The sequence below is a fragment of the Semicossyphus pulcher genome, unplaced genomic scaffold, assembly GCF_022749685.1.
Source record: "Semicossyphus pulcher isolate SPU_LCO1_2020_fin unplaced genomic scaffold, fSemPul1.0.p SCAF_14, whole genome shotgun sequence".
Taxonomy (NCBI): Eukaryota; Metazoa; Chordata; class Actinopteri; order Labriformes; family Labridae; genus Semicossyphus; species Semicossyphus pulcher.
The window spans coordinates 2799591-2821897 of record NW_027211648.1 but is presented as its reverse complement, the minus strand read 5'-3'; the positions used below and the strand labels follow the sequence as shown (position 1 = coordinate 2821897).

Genomic DNA, 22307 nt, shown 5'->3' with positions numbered 1-22307 from the left:
AAGTGTTTGAGTTTTGCACTATTTTTCACTATATTTCATGTTACATTTCAAAGGCAAATGTAATACTTTTTACTCTACTACATATATATATTTATATGCTGCAGTCCTGCTCTGTGGCATGTATAACAATGCTAAGCAGACCCAGTTCATTCTAATATTGCATGAAGATTGCAAGAAGCAAAGATCAAAGTTACTTTTTAAGGAGGTTTTATTGTTGGAGCACAGAGTTCAGTCCCATAGACGTTTCAACTGGCTCGTGTGTTCATTGGAAATGTGACTCAAGTGGCATCTTTTCACATCGTGTTGTTGCTACTTTGAGTAAAAAACACTTCTTCCACCACTGGTCTGGTGCACCACATAAAATGATCTTAACTTCTCTTATTGTTAACAGATCCCATGAGAGACCGTCCTTCATTACTGCCTGACCTTCCTGCCCTGTTTGTTCGCGTAACTCGTCCCCAGGCCCCATTCGTTTTCACAGCTTTTAACACCAGCTGGGTATGTTTTTAGCAAAGTCACACAGGAGTAAACAGTGCTTTTGTTGGGGACTATTTTTAACCACATGCTAATCACATTTGGTGCTTCAGAGTGTTTTAAAGCAGGATGGGGTGTGTGGAAGCGACTTGAAAACATCCTCCTACATAGTTTCCCTCAGGACCAATAAAATACATTTCTTATATTTTAACTGCAGTTCTTGGATAGTAATGGACGTCCATGACACTGAGGGATGCTCTTATTAGGCTTTTTATACACCGACTTCTTACAATCAAATCAGTGTGGACTCTAAATGGCATCCATTTGACATACAACGATTGTTTTGCTTTAACCTAAAACTGAGTAATAGTACATTTCTTAATGCCATTAGAAAACAATTAGCATACGTGAAGGTTTTTTTATTCATTGGCCTCGGAAACAGGAGGGAAGGCACACGACCGGGGGTTGGGAGTCGAGACCCAAGCCGCCACACTGTGACTGTGGCATCTATATATGGGACGTGTGATTTAACCACTGAGCGAAACCAGCGCCCCAGAATATGTGCAAGTTAATGTAGAATTGTTTGGGTTGTTTTTTGACCTCGGAAATTGGAGTTTGAGAAAAAAAATCTTACCTCAAGGTCCACTTAGCAGGTTTTTGACTTTTTTTTTTTTTGAACATTTTTATTCAGCTTTACATATTTAAAGATACATAACTCAGTTGCTGAGACATAATTAAAACTTTTCAAGAATTATTTACAGTTCGGCAAACGTATATATAAAAAATAAAATAAAATAAAATAAAATGCATAAATAAGATTCATGGCAACGTCTTCAACCACATAAAGAGGAAATCATTGAAAGTTATTGAAATTGAAAATTGCTTCTTCAAAGCAGGTATCCCAGATATATATATATATATATACATACACATACACACACATATATATATACATACATACATACACACACACACACATATACACATATATATTCCTCAACAGACAGGCAATTAATAGACTTTCACCTTCAAAATTGACAAAAAGAAATACACATAATATTTCCCTTTAAGTGAATTGAGACTATGAAAACCAGTCTCTTATCCTATCGATAGAGTAAGGTAAGTGCTGACAGGGGCCCATAGAACCTCGAACAAGTCCACTTTCGGGTGGAGTTTCGCTGTTGTGCCAGGACATGGTAATCATCTTCCTCGCTACCAGAAGAAGGATGTGTAGCAACCGGGCCTTTCCTTTATCAGTTAAACCATCTGGTAATAAACCTAGGATAAAATGTGATGCTGTTAGAGGAAGATTTACTCCTAGGATGGTTTGTATTTCTGTTTGAATCCCCCCCCAGAATGGTTTCAGTTTGGGGCAATCCCAAAAAATGTGAGTATGATCTCCAACCTGTTTGCAGTTTCTCCAGCACAAATCTGTCTTACTTTTGTCATATTTTGATATTAAAAACGGTGTCTTGAAGTATCTCATTTTTAATTTCCAACTAAATTCTTTCCAAGTCGGACTGTTAGTTATCTTATGCCCCAGATCACACACATCCTCCCACTCTTTATCTTCAATGACCACATTCATCTCCAGCTCCCACCTTTCTTTTACATCCACAGTATTTCCTGAGCATTGTGCCTGTAAATATCTGTACATATGTGAGACTATTTTCTTAATATTTTTTCCATCCATGCTCCTCATCAGGAAGTCCTCTATTGGCGTGGGCAGTTGTTTAAGGGTGCTCCATTCCTTGTGTGACATCAAATAGTTTCTCAGTTGTAAATATCTATAAAACTCTTTATGGGACAAACTAAACTTATCCTGTAACTGCTTAAATGACTTTAGGGTCTCACCTTCAAATAACTGGTTTATGATCACAAGACCTTTTTCTGCCCAAGCGTTGAACCCTGTATCCAATTTATTTGGCAGGAAGTCTATGATTTTTGCAATTTTGACCACTCTAGATATTGTTAACGGCGCGCCTATCTTTTTCCTAACCTGAAGCCAGACCTTATGAGTACAGTTCATCCATTCATTTTTTATCTTAAGTTTCTTCCAGTTCTTTTGATCTAAGAATGGGACTGTCTCAAGAGGTACTAATGGGCAAGCATGTTTTTCTAGTTCAAGCCATTTTGTCTCCTCGTCTTGTACTACCCATTCGGCCATCCCGCGAAGTTGAGCTGCCCAGTAGTATAGTTTCAGATTTGGCAGATTAAGGCCTCCTTGCTTTTTAGAGTAATGTAACACCTTCTGTCGAATCCTAGGTCTCCTCCCTTGCCAGATAAATGTAGAAATCATTTTATCTAATGTTTTGAAAGTAGAGCTTGAGATCCATATAGGCAGGGACTGAAAGAGATACAACAATCGGGGAAGTACATTCATTCTGATTGTTTCAGTTCTTCCAAGAAGAGAGAGCGGTAAGATCTCCCACCGAGCCAAGTCCGATCTTATCTGAGCAATCAGTTTACCATAATTAGCTTTAAATAATTTTGAGGTATCTGGAGTGATCATTATGCCTAAGTATCTAAAGCCTTGTGCTGACCAGTTAAATGTAACTTTTTCATTCAGCTGAGAGGGCCAACTGCCAGCAAGCATCATAGCTTCTGATTTAGTTTCATTAACTTTGTACCCAGATACCTCTCCGAATTCACGCAAGTTATCTAAAAGGGCTGGGATAGAGCACAGGGGGTTATTAATATATAAAATAACATCGTCAGCGTATAGCGATATTTTGTGTGTCCCTCCACCACCTACTATCCCTGCTATCTTGGGGTTCTCCCTTATCAATTCAGCGAGAGGTTCTATGCTGATAGCAAATAACAGTGGAGAAAGGGGGCAACCCTGTCTGGTTCCTCTATTCAGATTAAAGCTCCCTGATGTATGCCCATTAACCCTAACTTTCGAAGTAGGCCCCTTATACAGCACTTTGATCCAATTGATAAACTCCATGTGAAATCCCATTCTTTCAAGTGTTTGTAACAGAAAAAGCCAGTCTACGCGATCGAACGCTTTTTCCGCATCCAGGCTGAGAAGCATCGACGTTCCAGCAGACTGTCTGGCTACAGAGATTATATTTAAGGATCTCCTGATATTGTTCAGACCATGTCGTCCAGGTATAAATCCTGTTTGATCGGCTTTTATAATCTTATTAATGTGTCTTTGAATCCTTTTAGCCATTATTGTACTAAGGATTTTTACATCAGTGCACAGTAGGCTTATCGGCCTATATGAGGCACATTTTGTTGGATCTTTCCCTTCTTTGTGGATGACAGAAATTATGGCTTCTGACCATGTTTTTGGTGGATCATGATCCTTAAGAGCGTAGTTGAATACCTTTTGCAGAAGGGGTGTGACCTCCTCTTTAAACTGTTTATAAAATTCCCCAGGGAATCCATCTGCCCCTGGCGATTTGCCATTTTTTAAATTTTTTATCACTTCTCCTATTTCTTCCTTTGTGATCGGGTCTCTCATTGTTTTTGACTCCCTCTCAGACAGTTTAGGTAGATGGATCTTATCCAAAAAGGTTTTAATTTTTTCCTCTTTGTTATTTATCTCTACCGAGTTATACAGATCCTTGTAAAAATCTGAAAAAGCTTCTGCTATATCTTTGGGGTGAGATGATACCCGCTTCGAGGATGGACCTACTATTTTTGAGACTGTCCGGTTTGCCTGGGCCTTGCGTAACTGAAAAGCTAAAAGTCTGCTAGGTTTTTGACTTTTAACATACAGTAGTGTGGTCTCAACAACTTGCCTGTTCATAAGACACTAATAGGTGGGGCTTAGCGCCTTAAATAGACGTATGTGCAGGTTTTTTTTATTGAACATTAAAGACACCTGACAGTTATTCCGGCAGGATAAAGTCCTGAAATACTCCACTGCACGAATACAGTTAGCTACAGTTTGAGGGAAAAAGCAGCAAAATAACTGTTAGATGCTAATTTGTTTGTACCTGTCTGCCAAACCTGAGTATTAACACAGGCTTACTCAATCATTCTACTGTGCTAAATCATGCCGTGTTTGTGTGAAATTGTATTTTTTACCATATAAAATATTGAGTTTTCTTATGTTAACCAACATTATTAAATAATGTGTAATTTGCTTTGGCAGTAAAATTTAACATTCATACTAATAAAGCTGTTTTGAATTTGAAAGGTAAACTGTGACTTTTGAGGAAAACAGCCAAGTAACATCTTCGATCACTGAAAACAGAAATATCTGGCACATCAAAGCACTCAGACAGCCTTTATGTTCTGTATTAAATATGTTATATGTTCTCTATTATAGTCAATAAGAAATTAAAATCCGGGATACACACTTGACAAAAGTTTAAAGACAGCCTGATGTAAGAATATGTTGCGTATGTGTATTTTCTTAGAACTCCAATCTTCTCACATGAGCAGCATATGGCACCAGTTCAGCAGCAGGATACGTCACACAATATAACCTCTAAAGTGGAAAACATAAAACATGTCATATGATTCATACGGTTCAGTCTGCCATAAAGAAATTCATAACACACAGCAGGTTACCCATGAACCCGTCAACGCGCCTGCTAATCACAAGTTTGTTTCTAAAGCTGATGAAACATGAGCTTTGCGCGAATACAAGCATACACAAACAATCAGAGGAGGCGTTTTAAAGATGTCAGCAATAAATCAAACTTTTATTTCTCCATATAGAAAAGAATTCAGTTAAATAGTGAAACAGTCCATCAAAAATTCGGCATCTTGTTTTCAACCAATGGTCCTTAATACATTTACCTTTGTCCCGAAATGAAAGAAAAAGATGTAACAAAGTGTAAATACCATGTTCACAGTAATAAATATCCAAAACAAAATCTTTTATACATTGACATTATATATATATATATTTGTGTAAATATATATATATTTATATATACTATATATAGATATAATCATATACAGTAAAAAGTTATTTTCAAGTTTATCAAACATAAAATTGTAAATAAAAATGGCTGAAAACAGAAAGACGATTGCATTTTTTTTTCATTCCCAAGGCATTGGTAACCATGGCCATTCTGAGTCTGTAATAAATAAAACATGATATTATCTAAAGAGTGTAGTGCATTGCTGTAAATCAAAAAAAATTATAGTGCAAGTTCTTTTTTTTCTTTGCGCAAAGTAATCTTGCAATTGTCAAAGTAATCCGAAGGGAATGACAACAAGGAAACAGAGGAGCTCAGTCCGTTCTGCAGCACGACTTCCTCTGACGTCTTGGCAGCGAAAATCGACAACAAAAAAAAGCTTTCACGTTGTGTGTGAAACCATGGCGGATATTCAACACCAGGTTTATTTTGGCAAATTATTTAAAGACAATCAAAACAGAAAAAAAAAATCTCCACACGCTCTTTACAGCTCGGTCAGAACTGCCAAAGAGAGAGTCATGAAATGCATAGAACTTAATCACCAGGAGCAAGAAGGAACTTAACTTAAGGGTTGTTCACTGTCATGCAGCATTTCTGAGACGCAAAGCAAGGCAGATACTGTGGATGTGTGTCGATGCAGTAAAGGTTTACGGATGAATGGATGCTCTGCCTCTGCTTGCACTTTTCCCTGGCTTCCTTTTCCCCCTCAGCGATAAGGAACGGGGGAGGGGGGAGAGCTCCCACTTCCTGTTTGTCTGCAGGCTCCTGCGTACTGCTGAAAGCCAGGGAGGTCTGGCTTCGTCTTCACACAAGCGTGCAAGTGTATGTGTGTGTGTGTGTGTGTGTGTGTGTGTGCGTGTGTGTGCGTGTGCTTGCTTGTCTCAGACCTCGGCACCCAACTCAATAACCCCAGTCTCAATAATGGGCACTAGCTTATCGTCCACCTGTACCAGCAGGATGGTCTTGTCGATATGGGAGCGATTGGCTGGGTCTCGGCTACAAGGCACCCACCGGTGAATCACCTGCAGAGGGCAACAGAGGAGGCGGCTTTGTGAGAGGAAGCATCCAATCAAATATATTACAGAGCAAGTAGGTCACAGCAGGTGTTACAGGCCCAAAAAATAGGCCAAAAGTACAAACAAGATAATGAGAGAAAAATCACATTTATAGCATAAGAGGTCAGAGAGCGTGAGAGTGTGTGTGTGTGTGTGTGTGTGTGTGTGTGTGTGTGTGTGTGTGAGCGCATCATCATCATCATTGTGCTTTCTAATTAAGGTAAACAGATTTTTTAAACCTGGGCTCTACCTTTTTTAAATACTTTGGTGTTTGAATAACGGATGGGTTCAAAATGTTTGCTTCAGCCAGCAGCCGTGAAACAGGCTGTAACGGCTGCTACTTCCCTGCAGGCAAATGAGACTGATCAAATTAAGACCACTGACGGGCTCAGATTATTATTCAGTCTGACAACGTTAGAAAAAGGATCCCTACAGAGCTACACCTTCATGTTAAAGAGACGCTTTTCTAACCACACACAGGTGTAAGGTCGCTCCCTTCAAAGCCACCAGACTCCATTGACAAAAAAAGTAGTCTTGCCTCGCAGAACACAGGAGAGTGTTTGTGTTAATGTGTCCGACACAAATGTTGTGTTGAAACTCACCTTATCTGTTTAAAACAAAAGTCACAACCAAACTAACTGACCAAAGGCCGGTGTAGAGAAGCAACTCCCTGTCCTGCAAAGTGAAGTAACTCTTTTATCAATGGAGTCTGGTGGCTTTGACGAGAGCGATGTAACGTCTGTTTCTGGTTTTAGCCGTTACCAGAAACAGCCATTACATCGCTCTCTTCAAAGCCACCAGACTCGGTGACAAAAACCGTTACTCTACCTTACAGAACGCAGGACTTGTTTGCCTGACGCAGCCTTGTTCATTTAGGTTTCTGTGTTTTCGTGTGTTGTGTGTGTTGTATCTATTTATAACAACAAAGTCACACAATAAAACAAGCTAACCGATCAAGGCAGCAGTAGACCCGCAGCTGCTCAGGTTGGTTATAAGGTTTATGAGGAGAAGAATTAACCGGATGTGGAAATCCATTTTTTTCTATCCAGGATCAGGTAATCCATCTTTTATCCTGGTTTAATTTTCAAAGCAAACTGGAGAGGATCAACCTGATTTAAGGATAACCAAGTCCAGGACGATTCCTCACAGCTGCTTCAAATTAAATATTTGAGGATTATTTTATGGGAAAAAAATCCTTATCCTTAATACAACCCTAATGTCGACTTTAACTACTATGTCACTGTAGCAATTCAGCATTTCAAGTGTCGAATGTAAATCAAAGTTATCCTAATCCTACTCAGAAGTTTTGACCGACACAAACAGCAGGTTTTAGATAAAACACTAAACTGGATTACCTGATCTTATCCGATTCCCACAATCCTTTTTTTGTTTTGAACAAGCCGTTTTCAAGATTTGATCCAATCCGATATTATAATTTGATTGAATTACCTTTGAACCACTAAGGCTAAATTACTGTTTTTGTCAGGGGGGTCTGGTGGATGTAAAGACAGCAATATAACAACTCTTTCTGGTTATAAACAAATGATCTTATCCTGAAAAAAGCTCTTTTTCTGTAGGGATAATTTCTGTTATGTTGTCAGACATTAAGGAATGCCCTGCCCTTTACAATCCCCTTATAACAGCTGTTTATTAACACTTACATGTCCTTCCATGCCCTCTAAGGGGCTCCAGTCCCTCCAGCAGGTCCGTCCTGCCCTCAGTCTCATCGTCTCGTCAGGCCACTGCAGCTCCTTCCGCTTTGATAAGTTGATGTTCTCCAGCACATGACTGACGTCCACGATCTGAGCGACATCACAGAAGCACAAGAACAAAGTTTACATCACTCCTCCTCAGAGACGCCATGTAAACACATTCTGTAAGATTTATATAGTAGTGTAGACTCTGGCGCCTGGTAGCTTGTTTCGACATAATATTCACGAACCTGCACTCTGTAGGAGATGTCGTCTCTGCGCACGGTGGAGACGGTGGGGTTGTGCTGCTGCGGGTGGTGATGATGGTGATGATGCTGGCTGAGGGGATCGGTCACGGTGCTGCACATGCCGTCGTTGCCCAGGAGGCCCACCAGCGTGTGGCGTTTGCAGGGGGGTATGCTGTGGCTGGAGAGGGAGGCGGAGGGGCCGGCGGGGTCGGAGGTGGAGCCCAGCCGGAGCTGCAGGGTGGTGGGGAGCGTGCGCAGAGACAGCTGGCTGGTGGAGGAACGCCGGCAGGGCTCCAGGCCCGTGGTGGAGGTTCGCAGGGAGGAGTGACGGCTGCTGCTGTAACGGTAGGAGGACGACTGGCTGGCGACGGAGGCTCGGGCGGGAGAGTGTCGAACCAAACCCGACTGGACAGACTGGGAGCTCTGACTGGTGCCTGGACACAGGAAGGAGAAGTCAAACAAAGAAGACCACATGAAATTAACTCATATGCTTCGTCACATTTGAATCTATAAAAGTTATAAGAGATATTCAGAAACATGTCTGTGCCGTCTAAGGTCCCGATCAGACAGAGCGCGTTTCAGCAGCTGGGGGCTTTTCTGGGGTTGTTTTCAGTGAGAAGCTTTTTGCGTGCTGCTTTTGCGCTGCTGAGCGCCTCGCGACTGACATGTTTAAGCTCCAGTGATTTCTAAACATTTCTTGTTTAATAGAAGAATTAATTTATTATAGTACTTCAAGTGTTTGTCAGGTACAGCAGTCCTCACCCAGTGTGTGCGGCGGGTACGAGTGGGAGGGGGCGGGGCCAGACGTCCCACCCTGCGACACTGAGCTCTGCTGAGAGTCGCCCCCCGTTCCGTTCCCACTCCCACAGGACAGCCCCCCCGCGTCCGAGTCCTCGATGTTCCCTCCACTGTTGCAGCCGGCTCCACAACCTTTACGTAACCTACAAAAGAAACATTAACAGGTCACACGTCGGCTCTCATGACTGAGGGTGGAAATATGACTTTACTGTAGTCAGCATGTAGTCTGTGTTTAACGAGCAGCACTCTGACACGCAGAGAGAGACACACCTGTGCCAGGTGCTGACCACAAAGTTCCGGATGTTCCCGATGCTGATGGGGCCTCCCAGGATGTGTCCGAGCTGGGGGTGCGAGTTGCAGTAGGAGGTGGTCAGCGGGGAGACATAGATGGGATACCCGATGGGCTGATCGCAGGAAGAATTGATCATGTTTCTCAGAGCCTGTTTGGCGTTCTGGATGCTGCCGCGCTCCGGGTTTCTGTTTCTAAGGAACACGAGCTCCTGCTGCTGCCCCGCCCACAGGCCTCGGACGCATTCTTTATTCACCTGCAGAACAAAGAGGGTCTCATTTAGTGTCAGACCCCAAAACAGGATGTGATTTAAACACCTTCTTACCCAAAAAAGACCCTCACTCACACATCTCAAAGCTTTTCTTTTAAAAACTCTTTCATTATAAAGGCTCTTCCTAATAATATGTAGCTATATATATACTTTTTAGACAACCTGGACACTCTTCTGTATAAAAATGTGTTCATGTTTTGCAGGTCTCACCTTGATGACTCGGAAGCTGAGGTACCGTCGATTGAGCATGATGATTTTGTACTCATTAGTTCCTTCGTCGAGGACGTGACGCAGAGCGAGGAGCGACGGGGAGTTGGACAGCACGGCGCTCCTCCAGGCGGGGTCTCCCTCGTGAGCGATGACCAGGTTCTGCTGATGGGAGGAGATGGCTTCGAAAAGGACCGCCGGCTCGTCGTACTCGTCGGGGGAGGTGAAGTGGTCCTAAAAGAAACAAGTGCGACATTTTTGTTGCAAATGAAATTCGACACCGGGGAAGACGTCCAAGGCAAATGAAACATGACACCTGCTCATCTCACCTGGTGTAGTTTGAGAGACATTCGGATTCCAGGCACCACGACTTTCCTGAGCAGTTCCATGTCGGCGAAGATCCACTCGTCTCTCACCGAGGAGATGCGGAAATCTCCCTTAAACAATGCGTGAAGGCCGTACAGGAAAGACTCCAGGTTGCTGTGATGGAAAGATGAAGACGGTCATGCATCATAAAAATGTAAATACAGTTTGCTGTGTTTCACATCTGCTGGTTTGACCTACATAAGTCTCTCATCTCTAACAGCATAATAAAAAGTAACTTATTATAGTGACGATCAGTAAATAACCTGGACATGTGATGGGCTGCTGTTCCCAGAGCTCTCCTCCCCAGCACACACAGGCCGAAGCAGAGCATCACCAGAGCCGAGTCCTTTTCACTGTCCAGCGGCTGAAAACAAAACAGACACAAAGAAAGATTCATGAAACACTCGTGAAGTCCCACCTTTATCTTACAGCCTGAACAGCATCGTGAACATGTATTATAAACATGTATAATCCTAACCTGAGCTTTCTTTTATTCTATTTCTGTCTCAACTGTTTAAATCTTGTTCTGTGAAGCACTTTGGGCAGCATGTGTGTAAACAGGGCGCTAAATAAATCAAGCTGAGTTGTGTCTTCAAGTACAGTGCTCAGTAAAAGGAAGCATCGGTCTGTAGAGTTCAAAAGTGCAAAACAATCCCTCCAACTTTCATCAAAGCAGAACAGCTGTGCCTTCAGAGGAGACATGACGTCCGATCCATCCGTACATTTTCTATACCGCTTATCCTGGAATAAATGCCGATTGTCTCTTTTCCCATTGCCAGTGAAGTATACTCCTTATGATCCCTTTTCTGCTGCGTCACCGTCTGACGTCACAAACGCGCCGGAAACAGGGTTAGTAAACAAAAGAACGCACAAAGAGCAGCATGGAGGCCAGTGAAGATGTTGCGGTGGTTAGGTCTTTGTTGCATCTATCACTGATTCAGTCTGTGTATCAAACTCTGCACAGACAAATTTGGAACGATGTTCGAGCGCTGCTCGGACGGAGACGGGCAGAATTTGTAGCTGTGCGCATCATAGCGTCGCTATGGGGGCAGAGATTAGCGTGTCGACTCGGGTTTTGCGTTTCCCTCAATGCCGATTGTAACATTTCCCACTAAGCAAAAAAGGCGGGTGTTAGCAGGAAGGAAAGCGGCTACAGAGACAGAAATCCTTTCACTATCATATTCACACCTACGAGCAATTCAGAGCCACCAATTAACAGAACGACTGCTCCGGAGCAGGTTATGTTGGAGATAAGAGATCAACCTGAACTAAACACCACCTACTGACCAATCAGGTCTCTTGATTCAGGAGCTCTGTGAGCTGATGGTGAGAGGGAGAGAGAGAGAGAGAGAGAGAGAGAGAGCGGTTACACACTTCCGCTTTACCGTCTGATTTTATGAAATTACATGAAAGATATTCACTGAGCTTTACTGATTTTTTGTAGTTGTTTTCAGTGAGAGGGACGCTTTTTGCGTGCTGCTTTTGCGTTGCTTAGCGCCTCGTGTTTTTCCACTCTGTGCGCCTCCAGTTGAAAAAACTTCAACTCAGAGCAGAAAAGGGCCCGACGTCATTGGTGTTTTTTTTGGTCATACGCTGCAAGTAACGGCCCTTATGTGTGAACACCTGGGTTGACTTATCGAGTTGATAACGAGCGTTGTGTGACCGCTCAGCGTGGTCTCCTTTGTTAGGTTAAGTGAAGCCAGATAATCAAAGATACCCCGGGTATGTTGAACTTGCTTCATAGTATACGAGTGTTGATAGCTAAATCCTGCTGCAGCATGCGGTGGTTCTCAGGGGCTTAATCAGCCATGCAGGCGTAGTAGCTGCATTAAGGTGATGTAGGGAAGAAAAGCTGAATAGGCGGTTACGTCTGAGATATTCACACATTTCTGCCCCGCTCCAGAGGAAACTCTGGTCCTGCTTTACCTTGGCCCTCCGTGAGTTGCAGTACTGGATCCAGCCCAGGTAGACTCCACAGAAACTGTCCCTGGAGATGCCTGCCAGTCGGTGGTCGTAGTCCTCGTCGATGTTGGGGTTGAAGGTGGGGTCCAGGTCGACGTAGTTCCTCTCTCCGCATGCCCGCAGGCCGTCTTTCATGGTCTCATTAGCCAGCCACTCTTCCAGTTTGGACGACGCGATTACATAGTAGATTATACCCTGAGACAAGGAAGGGATCGTGCATTTAGATCGTATATAAATAATAGCATAGAAAGCTGACACCAGTCCAGCTACGTCCCACCGACCTTGACGTAGTAGGTGGTCAGGATGCGTCGCAGGTCGAACACCTGCAGCATGGAGGCGGCGCTGTTGTCGGTGATGCTGTAGCCCTCCAGCACGTATTTGGTGACCAGCACCTCCCAGGCCAGCCAGCGCTGCCCGAAGGCGGCGTTAAAGGACAGGATGTGGGGGAGGTGGCCCGGCTCGCAGCAACAGCAGCCCTCGTCCTCCTCCACCCCCTCCGTGATGGCCTCCACTTCCCTCTGCTGGCAGTAAGTTCCTGTGGAGGGAGAGATCGACGGATTTATACAAACACAATACAACACAATGTCACGTTTATAATCTGTCCTAATACAAGTGTTTTCAGACGCTGTAAAAACTGCATTATATTTTCGACAGTGGCAGCTGAAAAGTTGCTGACAGGCTGGTGGTGAGTGTCACGCTACGACGAGTGTCTCCAGATCTGTAAAAGGTTCACAGCACAGCGTCACATGCGCTCTGCTTCAGAAGGTTTGTGCAGTGCTGCTGATAAAACACGCACAGGTGTGTTTAACAGCAACATACAGCAAGACTCATACACTGGAATGCTCTTGTTAGGGTTGAACATGCTCAGTCACTTGTTAATTATGTTTTTATAGCATTAAAGTTTTCCTAAAATTACAAAAAAAGGTGTTTATGGTCCTGGTTAGAATATCGTGATATATTAAATGCTAGCTCCTGTAGGGTCATGTTTATTGCACTGCCAGGTATTCAGATACATCTTAAGGTGGTAATCTCGAAGATCTCAGTTTTGTTCTCTTTGGCGGCACCTGTGGCGATAAACGGTAACTGCAGGAGCACACTTCCCAGATATCCAGACAGTGCTGCATGTGTGACGTCCACGGTTGGCTCCGGTTGTAACTCTTGATTTTCCTGGCTGACGGTCGCTTTCCTTTTCAGACTGTTTGCTTCATCTGAGCGTCGAGTTTGTTTCTTCTTCTTTGGATTTTCACTTCTTGTTGAAGTTGTATCTGTAGTCATCTTTTCTTTGTTTGTTCAGCCATAGTAGATTACTGTTTCCTCGCAACACTTGCAGAGAGCGGAAAAGCAGCCGCTTAGCTCCGCCTACCCTCTCTGGCAGACCAACCACTGCTGGCTGATGGGAAACGCGTCACTAACTGGGCGCCGCTTGTGATTTTTTCCGCCAAAGTTTCCGCAGACACTCAGTCCATGACAATACTACGTACTGTCTCGGCTGGTTGTTTGAAACTACTTTTCTTGGGCCTTTTATGCCTTCATCCAGAGGACAGTGGATAGGGTGGGAGCTGAACACGGGACCACCGCACTGAGGACCGACCCTCTGCACAACGATCGAGCTAAACCAGCGCTGCTGAAACTAGTTTGTTGGTACTAAAAACCAAGAATAGAAACAAACTACAAGACGAATTCACAAGTGCAAATAAGCTCTGAAAATTACTTGAAATACATGTAAATACCTCACACCCCAAAAAGCATCAGCTACAGAACAGTATAATATAAACACACACTGGAGGGGCCTGATTAGACCTTTCAATCTCCATAACACCTGTTCTATTTCCTGAATACCTCATGTGCATATCTGACCCATATGATCGATCTAAACTCCTGACACATCTGCCCCACGTTGTTCAGACCCCCCTCACCTCTGAACTCCAGCCCTCGGAGCTGAAAGGTGACCAGGCCGTTCCCGATCTCGATGAGATGCACCAGAGCGTTCAGGTAGTCGGAGGCCAGGATGAAGCAGTCCCCGGTGCTGAAGTTGCCCCATCGGCCCAGGAGGAGGTCCCCACACAGGCTGTGCTGCAGGGAGCGCGTCAGGTGCTCGTAGAAGATGGAGTTCAGATTGTTGTCATCAGAGCCTGGAGAGGAGAGAGAGGAGAATTACTGCATGTTGTATTACTGACTGAAATCACCACAACATGTTTCCTGTGAAAATACAGCATCAGATGTCTTTCAACGCTCAATGATTTCATCTTAAACAAGTTTAACAGCGAGATGAAAACCTGTTTCAGATCCTGTGCTGCCAAAACAATCTTTATTTTGGGACCGCGGTTCAAACACACAAACTAAAGAGCTCAATTTCCTCTGCAGACGTCAAATTATTAAGATTTTAGAACTAAATTCATCCTGGAGGAGATAAATGGAAGTGATGGGACGTGTGTCAGAGAGAGACTGGGGAGAAAATAATACATCTAATTAGGTTTGTTAAGATACGACGGCATCACAGGGTCCTTTGTTACTGTCACAAAACGTGTCCTTATGTATTGAGTTAAATGAACACATCTTTCAGGAGACGCAAAGGAAAAGCGATCCTTTACATATCATTAATATTATATACTGTGTCGATACATTCCCGTGTTGCCTAAATAAACTATAAAGGTAAAACGATGCCCTCACCTGGATTTCTGTCCAGCTGGGAGGCCAGCCGAGTGTTGGAGTGATCCACTCTCTTGGTGCTGCAGACAAAGACAAATGTCGCCTTTAGCAGAAAAACTTTTTAAATTTAAATAAGGAAAAGTATTTTAAAATGTTCCCTACTTGTAGTCTCTTTCCCAGAACTTGACGGGGCGGACGTAGGAGGTGATGAAGATGGCGCTGCCCAGGAAGGGGTTGAGGGGAGTGGAGAAGATCGCCGACACTACAGCCTGGACGAACAGCATGGCGGAGTCTGGAGGGGCTCAAGTCAAGGATCATTTAAAGAACACTTTGTTTGCTGCACATGTTCTCTGGAGTGTTTTAAAAAGTGTTTTTAGTCTAAAGCATAAGAATTAATTTGAGTCTGAAACAGCGTCTCAAATGTGGAGTTACAGCAGAGCTACGATAAGAAACTGGTGAGTCAGTGTACAGTAATAATGTGCAGATTAAAGGCAGCATGAAAGGATACGAGGCACAGCAAAGGGCTGAGCAAAGGCATGAAAGGCTGAGCCCCATGTGATCTGCCAGGGGGCGATGTAGGTGTAAACAAAGTGCAGCTTGTAGAACAGCTCCCACATCTGTGAAAAACAATGACACAGTAAACCAACTACAAAGTCCACTAATAAAAAGGCTGTTATCCTTTACCCTGAGCAGACAACAAATACGTGGGCATTATGAATGATTTGCATTTAACTGTAATGATTAATATTTTAGACGACGTGAGAGCAGTGAGAGTCACGTGTTCCTCTGACCTTGCTGAAAACGATGGACATGAGGAAGAGGTCGAGCAGCAGCGTCTCGGACAGATGGCGGTAGTCGAAGGTGAAGAAGAGGACGGTGAAGAGGATGGTCACGTACTGATAGGTAGGACTGCTGTAGGAGGAACGGAGCAGCTTAAGGCCCGCCACTGTGATCATCAGAGCGCCGACCCTGGAGGACGATTTGAATAACATCAGTCTGTGGTGGCACACTTAACTCTTTAACCCTGATCAAACCGTACACATACAATCCAAATCATTCGGAACAATTCACTGTGAAGTTGGAGACCCCTTTCCTATGAGATGAATAGTTCTGGAAAATATTCTTAGAGAGTTAGATAACAACATATGCTTGTTTGGTAAACAGAAACCTGGAGCCACTGATAAACTTAGACTGGAAACGGGGGGGCAGCTAGCCTCTTAAAGGGCCAGTTCACCAATTTTCAACCTCAGTCCCATCATGCTATTATGGGGAGCTAATGCCATTACGGTAGAAAAAAAAAATGCAATTTTGCTCAGTGTCTTTGGAGGACGCTATCCGCTTCTCCAACGGGCCCTGGTCCACCAGACTACGCAAAACGCGTCATCTGGCAGAGGCCAGGGAGCTCGCTGAACTACACTTCCTTAATCTAGGACGCCCGCCTCTGAGGTCATGTTCAAAATCGTCAGGTTTGAAATGTAGACTTAAGTCCTAAAGTTTTTTTTAGACGATGCGCCGGGATATTCTCGTTGTATTTTGGATTCTGTCCCGCTCTGAGCTCATTTCACTCCAGCGTCTCCCGCTGGGCTGTTCTTTCAGAGGAAGTGGCGCAATGCATGCTGGGTGACGTAGGAATGTAGAATGGGCGAAACCACAAGCTGTTTGTACAACTTTCTCCACAGCTATGGCACCAATTTCAGATATTATTGCTTCTATCGATTACAGAGAACACCAGCTTTGACTGACAGCGGCGAACTGCTCCTTTAAGGTTAAACACTGACACTGAGTTTGTTTGTGTCACAGTGACTTGTTTTGTTTTCAGTTTGGATCTAATGCAACATTTGCATGACACAAAGTAACACAAATTACTGCATTTTGAGGCAGCAATTGACGAGCAACTGCACTGTTCCTCGAGGTGAAATTGCAGTTTTTTTGAACGGAGTCTGGTGACTTTGATTGGAGCGATGTAAACGGCTGTTTCTGGATTAAAAAGTTACAAAACTTATCCCACCTATAACCAGCCTGCAATGTTAAAGTAAGCTCCAAAAGGTTGAAAATACAGTTATAACTCTTATTGTTTAAAAGCATTTAAAAAAAATTGCTTTGGATGATCAAACTATGAAAAACAATTAAGACTGAAGTAGTGAAGCGCGTTAGTGAGGAACACATTCCACCTCTTCCGTTTGGTAACAAAATTAGAGACAGTAAAAAAACACTACAAGGGAAATTATTAATAACAAACTCATTAGTAGGAAAATAATTCTCACTCTGTGTCGAGTCTCTTTGGACTGGCGAGCTCTCTGGCGCTGCCGCTCAGCTCGTTCAGGATGACGAGAGGATAGAGGACGTTCTTTTCCACGAACAGCAGCCACACGTGAAGCTTTTCAAACCACATCACGTGAGCCGCATCTGACAAGACATTGATTCCATTTTATTTGCCTTCCTAATCAAAACGGCTCCTTTGTTTTATCTTTGGAAACACTGCATTGCCTCTAAGAGCCATAATATACCATCGCACTTACCCCTGACTTCAAACTGGTAGTACTCCTTGGTTTTGAGCAGAGGGTGGGAGAAGCAGTACCAGGGCAGCTGCTTGCGGACTTGAGGCAGCAGGTAGTGTGTGAGCAGCCCCACCGTCCCCAACAGTGCATACAGGACATAACTGAGGAAAGGCTGAGGGAGCACAGAGACAGTGGAAATTAATAAACACATTAAGTATCCGTCTGGCATATCACCAGGCATTTTTTGTTTTGCAGACTGAACTTTAACAGCAACATTGTTGAACTTTTCCTGAAAGATATAAACCTTTTTGTTCGAGAGTAAGATCCTTTTATCAGAAACAAAAAAAGCCCTTCATGTTCTCTTCAAACCAGCCACCAGACTCCACTGACAGAAAGCATTAATTTGACCTTGAGTTCCTGGTCTATCTCTGCCTTGATATGTTAGTTTATTTGTATTGTGTTGTGACTTCAGTGTTGAATGGTTGGTTCAGATTCAACACAATATTTGAATAACTCATAATAACACATAAAAAACGATCGGACGGAGGCAGGAGTCGACGAGCAGGCCTGTGTTCTGCAAAGTTAAATTACTGGTTTTGTCAATGAAGTCTGGTGTCTTTGAAGAGAGCGACGTAACAGCCGTTCTGGTTTAATAAAAGCATTTTACTCTTAAACAAAAAGGTCTTACTGTGTCGGGATCTTTTCTGTTATTTTGCAAGACACTAAGAATAAAAACATCAGCCTGTAATTGGATAAAAACATGCACTTAACAGTCATTTGATTGCAAAGTGTCTATAAATAGGGCTTAGGTTTATATAAAGAAGATACTGAGATTGTCCGTCAATGATAACGAAAATATTCACTGTACCTGCAGTGCAATGAACACAGTGCTGACGTGGATGGCGAAGTAAAGGACAGCGATGACCACACAGACGATCAGGTCAGACTGCAGGCGCTCATTCTGTGCAATAAATCACACAACAGGGATGAGAATAAATCCTGCTTTAAAACATCTCAACAGCATGCATGCCTGATATTATCACGACAATCACAGCTGATCGAGAAGGTGAACTCACCACCGAGGCCCGGAGCTTCTCAGGCAGAGGGTCCTGTACTTCTGACAGAGGGTCCTCCGGGTTCTTGTCCTTTAAGTTGGGCAAAATCTTGGACTGTATGAGCGAGCTGTGAGGCAAGAAGAAAATATACAAACTGGTTTGAATAACTCCTGGGAGTGATTTATGTGTAATAACTGACTGTTAATGCTGCATTGTAAGACACACTTTCCAGCTATCTGAGCCGAGCGCTTTCAGCAGACGCGGGTCGAGCAGACGATGGAAAATACTTTTAGTGATCTGCTTTTTGTCTGCTCGCGTGCCAGGAAAATATTTGAACGTCACTTTATGTATCTAAGAAGTCACCACAGCTCAGACACTTCAAATACCAGCAAGGGTTAGCATGTTTTGTTGTGAACTTACAGGAGGACTGACGGGTCGCTGCTCTGCCGGCTCAGGTGGTAGGACACCGCCACCAAGAGGCCGCAGAACACCGAAAATAACACGGGGATGTGATGAGGCTCCCACGTCTCCTGAAACACAGAGCATAACAGGGTTTAATATATCTCATATTTCGAACGACTGCAATGGATGTAGGGTTTGATCGTGCTGATGTGAGAGGATAAGGGGAATCGCTTTGAATATTCTCACACTGAAAAGGACAAAGTTTCTCTCAAATTTTGTTCTAAAACGTCTTTAAATTTGTGAGAACCATTAAAACCTTTGCAACAATCATGCTGTCACTAATCCTAACACAGGTTTGGAGAGAAAGAAGCATTAAGTGTTCATAGAAGTCGTATTTTAACTCATGAAGGAAAACAAAAGTGTGTCGGCGTTTGTGTGTTAGTTCAGTTCAGTGAAAGGCATTAGCACGCTAACACTTTCTCATAAGCTCTTACCTACAAGCACTGAAGCTGATGTGAAGATAATTAGTTAAATTCTGTGTCTTCAGGTGATCAAACACATCCAACAAAAAGCTTAAAGCACCGCTGTGTCTGAGGACGTACAGGCTCTCAGTGCTGTGAAGCTGAAAACCAACAGTACGCTTAATATTGTTGCTGGAAGAGCAAACAAAGAGAGAACAAAGAAATAAAGTAATTTTTTTCCTTTGCCAAGAATATTTCCTGGCGACAGGTTGCTGCTGTCGCCAGGAAATAAGGATGTTTTTTTGAGCTGGCAGCGCCCACGACCTCAATTTCAGAGTGCTTCTCACCGGCGCTTTCTGTTGCTAGGTTACAAAAGTTGTCTGGCGGCACTTCCGCTTCCCTTGTTAGTGACCGTTAAGTCTGTTTTAAATAATTCTGTATGCTTGATGTTTGCTTTTATTTGAGGGAATTTAACAAAGAAACAAATACAATGGAAAGGTATTGTCTCCTGGCATTAGCGGCAGCTCCACACCTGGAAGTTGTACCCTCACTTGGTGCAATCATTCGCTCCCATGGTTTCTCATACCATTGCTATGAGGACGATACCCAGCTCTTCCTATCATTCCCACAAGAGGACGCTACGGATTCTGCACGGATCTCGTGCCTTGCCGATATCCCTAAATGGATAAAGAACGCCACCTTCAGCTCAACCTATCCAAGACGGAGCTCCTTGTCATCCCAGCCAGTCCCTCTATGCAACCACAGATCAACATCCAGCTCGGACACACTGAACTCATACCCACTAAGTCTGCCCGGGACCTGGGCGTCATAATCGACGACCAGCTCACCTTTGAGGTTCATGTGGCCTCGATTGCTCGGTCATGTCGAATTGCCCTGTACAACATCAGGAAGATCAGTCGCTACCTGTCAGAGCATGCAACACACCTGCTGGTACAGGCTCTCGTGATATCACGCATTGATTACTGCAGCTCCCTACTGGCAGGCCTTCCTGCATGCACATTCAAACCTCTGCAGATGATCCACAGCTCATATCCCTCCACTGCACACTGGCTCCGAGCTGCCGCTCGCATCAAATTCAAACCCTGTTGCTCGCTTGCAAAACTGATTATGTTGATTAGGATATCCATGATGACGACTCTACCGACCTTGTTGATGCTGTTGATGATGATTTAAAGAAACATAATAATAATCTGCTTCTATAGACCCTGTGCATTGCCTCTGTGCACTGCCTGTAAGCACCAGTGTCCGATCACACTTGCAGCTGTTTGTTGGCTCTTACTGACTCCGTTCCCTCCTGTCCTGATCGTTGCTCGTGTTGTATTAACTCTCAGATGTTACGTCGCTTTGGACAAAAGCGTCTGCTAAATGAAATTGTAACACTGTGACAGCCGACGCTGAGGGCGTTTTTGCACTGAGGATGCTGAGCGCTGAGAACGCTGAACTGCATTGGTTTTGTATAAAAAACATACCCTGCCCTGCCAGCACAAAAACATTGTTAGTGGACACTTTACATCTTTAATGTTGCTGTATTCTTATGGCTGACATAGGAAATGTAAATGCACCGCCCCTTGGCACTTTTTTTTAAAACATTTTTTAATTGCTACAAATAGGTAATCAAATCGGCCTGGTGTACGTCTTTGGAGTCAGAATAATGTTGCTTTAATGTAGAGCTCATATAATTTTCAATTTGCAAGTGAAGTGGTGGTTGTAGAGGACATGATCTAATAATGTATTTGTTGTGATTGGGACATAAACAGCTTTTTAATCACAATTGAATCATATCTACTTAATTATACTGCGTCTGTTTGCTTTACTCTCACCTTCAGAGCTCCGTAGCAGAAGCCGTACAGCAGGGCGACGGTGACGATGCTGCGCAGGACGCTGTACAGCGCTGACAGGAGGCTCGTGGAGGCTGCGGAGAGCACAGAGAGGATGTCAGCAATGCGACCGCTCAACCTGACAGGCAACAGGCCGGGCAGAATGCAAATCAGCACTTATGCGGCGTGCCGTATCATAACGTATAAAAGGGAAGAGTGTGCAGAGTGTCTATTGTCTCATTCTGTGGAGGTCAAAGTCACCCCGCAGACAAGTGATGCATCTACAAGTCTCTCACCGTTGCCCCCGAACACATGGATGTCCAGCTGCTCAAAGAGGTACATGACGAACGTGTTGACTTGTGGCAGCAGCCCGACGAAGAAGATGATGGGAAAGCACAGAGTGAAGACTGCAGGGAGAAACACGTGACAAAATGGATGTATATCAGGTTTCAGATCATGCACATGACAACTTAGTGTTTCCTGTATCTTTGACTGTGGGCTGTAAATATTAATAGTGCATATTTGTGCACAGTAGCATCTCTCCACGGCATCTGCAGCAATTTATGCTGATTGTTGTTTAATGAACGGTGGCTGTTATACTCTTGAAACAAACAAACATTGCTCAAAGAAGAGAGATTACGGCCTGTGTACTTATTGCACTTCCGTCTAGTTGGTGGATTCTCTTCTCATTCTATGACCGTTCAATTTGTCTCTTGTGTTGTCGAAACAATTCAGCTTTGTGAGTTTTAGAGTGAGCTCTAATCTGACTAACTTAGTTCAACAGCTCGCCATCCAAACAAAAATATTTTAACTTTAAAGGCTGCAATCGACTCTGCTGGCCGACCGGCTGCTGAAACAAAGCTTTGACTGTTCATTCATTTAGTAATTTAGTTCAGCCTTCACGAGTCTCATGTTCTACCTGTGAGATGCACATTTATCAGTTTTTTAAACAACAACTTACTTATATCATTTATCTGGATGATGGATGTTAGTCAACTAACATCCGTTTTATTTTTTTAATCAGAGAAACTGCGGACTGAAAGTTAACTGCAGCTCAGCTCGTCAATTAGCGTTGAGAAAACAGTGAAACTTAATGTGAAAATGCTTTATTCAGTGTTTTTCTGGCTCTGACCTCCGAGTCTGTTTTGTTTTGCGGA

The 22307-nt window shown here is 43.6% G+C and overlaps 1 protein-coding gene across 1 annotated transcript in view; it reads right to left on the bottom strand.

Moving 5' to 3' along the window:
* Window positions 1–5124: 5124 nt before the first annotated feature.
* Window positions 5125–22307, bottom strand: part of pcnx1 (pecanex 1) — a 48046-nt gene continuing 30863 nt past the window's right edge. Inside the window, exons 15-36 of the mRNA XM_069661753.1 lie at window positions 21447–21557; window positions 21154–21245; window positions 18870–18979; window positions 18471–18576; window positions 18263–18355; window positions 17416–17566; window positions 17161–17302; window positions 15688–15865; window positions 15405–15513; window positions 15059–15188; window positions 14918–14976; window positions 14164–14379; window positions 12529–12782; window positions 12212–12442; window positions 10549–10649; window positions 10249–10399; window positions 9923–10153; window positions 9423–9697; window positions 9117–9295; window positions 8358–8788; window positions 8077–8217; window positions 5125–6382 (exon numbers count right to left, since the gene is read on the bottom strand). Of these exons, the coding sequence (XP_069517854.1) occupies window positions 6242–6382; window positions 8077–8217; window positions 8358–8788; window positions 9117–9295; window positions 9423–9697; window positions 9923–10153; window positions 10249–10399; window positions 10549–10649; window positions 12212–12442; window positions 12529–12782; window positions 14164–14379; window positions 14918–14976; window positions 15059–15188; window positions 15405–15513; window positions 15688–15865; window positions 17161–17302; window positions 17416–17566; window positions 18263–18355; window positions 18471–18576; window positions 18870–18979; window positions 21154–21245; window positions 21447–21557 (3632 nt within the window). The 3' untranslated portion in view covers window positions 5125–6241. The remainder of the gene's footprint in view (window positions 6383–8076; window positions 8218–8357; window positions 8789–9116; window positions 9296–9422; window positions 9698–9922; window positions 10154–10248; window positions 10400–10548; window positions 10650–12211; window positions 12443–12528; window positions 12783–14163; window positions 14380–14917; window positions 14977–15058; window positions 15189–15404; window positions 15514–15687; window positions 15866–17160; window positions 17303–17415; window positions 17567–18262; window positions 18356–18470; window positions 18577–18869; window positions 18980–21153; window positions 21246–21446; window positions 21558–22307) is intronic.